General features: G+C 36.3%; 1 protein-coding gene across 1 annotated transcript in view; it reads right to left on the reverse strand.

The window, feature by feature from the left end:
* Positions 1-2,510, reverse strand: part of fnbp1l (formin binding protein 1-like) — a gene marked incomplete at its 5' end in the record, with an annotated part of 53,661 nt that overhangs the window by 18,982 nt on the left and 32,169 nt on the right. Inside the window, 2 exon segments of the mRNA XM_014027084.1 lie at positions 461-523; positions 1,271-1,418. Coding sequence (XP_013882538.1) covers positions 461-523; positions 1,271-1,418 — 211 coding nt within the window.

A 2,510-nucleotide genomic window follows, 5' to 3' on the forward strand; every position in this document is an offset into this window, starting at 1 on the left:
GTGGCCAGGACGAGAGAACGTGACAGCCTCGGCTGAGCTGTCCGCCTCACAGGACAGAGGAGGTGGAGCGCTCCGCGACAGCCTGACATAAAAAATATGTATAATGGTAGGAGAAACACTGCATATGGATTCTGTATCCATCCCCACCAACCATAATATAAGTGCACTAGTCTTATTTACTTAAGTCACTTAATTTGAGAAGATTCAAACTAACTTATTTTTAGATGGCTAATTTTTGCAGTGTATCATACGTGGAAGAAATCTTATACATCGAAGTTCTCTAAAAGAGACTTGTATAGATGTGGGGAATGGAAAAGCAGGATGTAATTTGTCATTTAGTTAGTTACCTCTGTTAGCATTTCTTTCATTCTTTGTGCAAATATGAGGTGAACCCAGCTGGCCGTCCCTGACAGCGAATATTTACCCCAAACACCATTCCTCTTCATCCCTCCTCACTTACATTTTCCATCTGTTTCCAGCATTGATCCAAGTACTGCTGAGCCTTCCTCCCTTCCTGTAAATGCTGCTCGTTTACACACAGACACCAGACAAACATAGAAAAACATAAATAAGTACACAAACATATATACTCGAATTTGTCTCACAGTTACAAACTTGTTAACAGATACTTTTTACTACATAAGGTTTTTCATTGTACTGTAAAAAAAGTAAATACATAGAAAATACCAATCTGTGTATTTTCCRGTCTCTAGATGTTATCAATGGATGGATTTTTCCTTCTGGACATGGATCGGTTGGTATAATAAACATGTGATGCAGTTAAAAGTTCAGAGCAGGAAAACAGTGTAACTGTTTGTCTTTTTTTTTTTTGCTCCGACAAAAGCTTCATACAAACTACAGACTGAACAGAAGTCAGCTGCAGCCACCATGTTTAAACCTCCAACAGAATTAGTTTGGTTTTATGGCCTCGGTTACATTCAAGTCTCTATGTGCCTTTTGTTTTTGACCAATTTTTGATGTTCTGTGAAAGCAAAAAACGAAATGACTTAAGTAAAAACAGTGTTTGTGACTAAAATATGAACTGCATTAGTAGAGAGCTCTGTTCTTCCAAAACATCAGACTCTCAGTTCTGCCATCAGCAGATGGCAGAAAACATGAAGACAGATGGTTGACATCACATCCAACWTATTTATCTCCTTGAGTGAAGATAAAACAGAAAACAAAAATCACACACACAAGGGCACACAGAGGACTCAAGACCAACATAAAACATTTCTTGTCTCACTTTTCTTCAGGTTGCAGCACTTACATGTTTCCTCTCAGCCTTGAGGTCTTGACTGTACCTCATCAGCTCGCCGTAAACCCTGTTCCCCATCTCCTCCGCCACCACCTCCCTCTGRCCTGCGTAGTCATTCAGTTCACTCAGGATGGTGTAGAACGACGTACAAGATGTGAACCTAAAACACAGAATTAGCATCAACAGTCAAACTAGCTTTCTTTTTAATTAGTGTTTCTTCTCTTAAAATTGTAGCAAATTAATTTGTTATAAAACAGGATTATTTTCCAATAGATCATATTGATATTATGAAAAAAAAATCATGGGTTTGAATCAGCATGGAAGCTAATTTCCTATACAAATGTTGCACACTCCCACAAACACGTAACTGTGTTCAGTCAGAGCTTTACTAAGAACAGTTTGCATAAACTACACCGCAGTGGAAAAAACRTGACATTTTGTCCAAAACTATCCCACAAACYGATAAACATTTCCAAAATTTCCTCTTATCACAGGCTGTCCTGCRCTTTTCTGGTCTTGTAGTTTAATGTGACACAAAGTAGAAACTCCACTTTATCATCAGTACAGAAAGTAGATAGTTCAGAACAAAGCTGAAAGATCAGCACTGGGCTGTGACTTTAGATCTAATGTTGACTGGATGCATCAAGAACTGCACTGGATGAAAGYCAAGGACAGACTTGTATTTAGCCTTTTGCTTTTCTYATGTAAAATTAGCTTATTACAAAAAMCATTTCTACCTTTTCTCTCAACTGTTACCCACTTCAGACAGACATACTTTCAATACAAGACGAGCTTCTGTTTCTTTTACATTACCTCTTCCAAGAACAAATGCATTGAAAAATATTGTATTGTATAGAGCTGCTTCTTACTGGAATATGTTGCCATTTAATCTGACAAATTTAGGAATTTACTATAAACTCAAAAATGATCTTAAAAAATTAAATTATAAAAAAACTAGTATTTCAATAAAAGTTCCCAACAAGTCAATAAATTTCAATGTAATAGTGATTTCCCTATGTAATTTTGTTCCTTGTTCTGAATTTGACTGCATTTGAGCTGGTCGTTTTATCTTGAACTTGTGTGTTGATTTCTTTGTCTTAAGTGAAGGAGCTTTAAGGAGGTTTTTTTTTTGGTTGTAGATTTCATGTTGATGTTTCCTTGTTTGAGGTTTGTGCTGGCTTTTTGTTTTGTTTTAACTTTTACATAATTTTTATTTTAATTGTGTTGTTTTGTTGATTGCATTGTTTTGTTT

This window comes from Austrofundulus limnaeus, unplaced genomic scaffold (assembly GCF_001266775.1).
Source record: "Austrofundulus limnaeus strain Quisiro unplaced genomic scaffold, Austrofundulus_limnaeus-1.0 Scaffold614, whole genome shotgun sequence".
Taxonomy (NCBI): domain Eukaryota; kingdom Metazoa; phylum Chordata; class Actinopteri; order Cyprinodontiformes; family Rivulidae; genus Austrofundulus; species Austrofundulus limnaeus.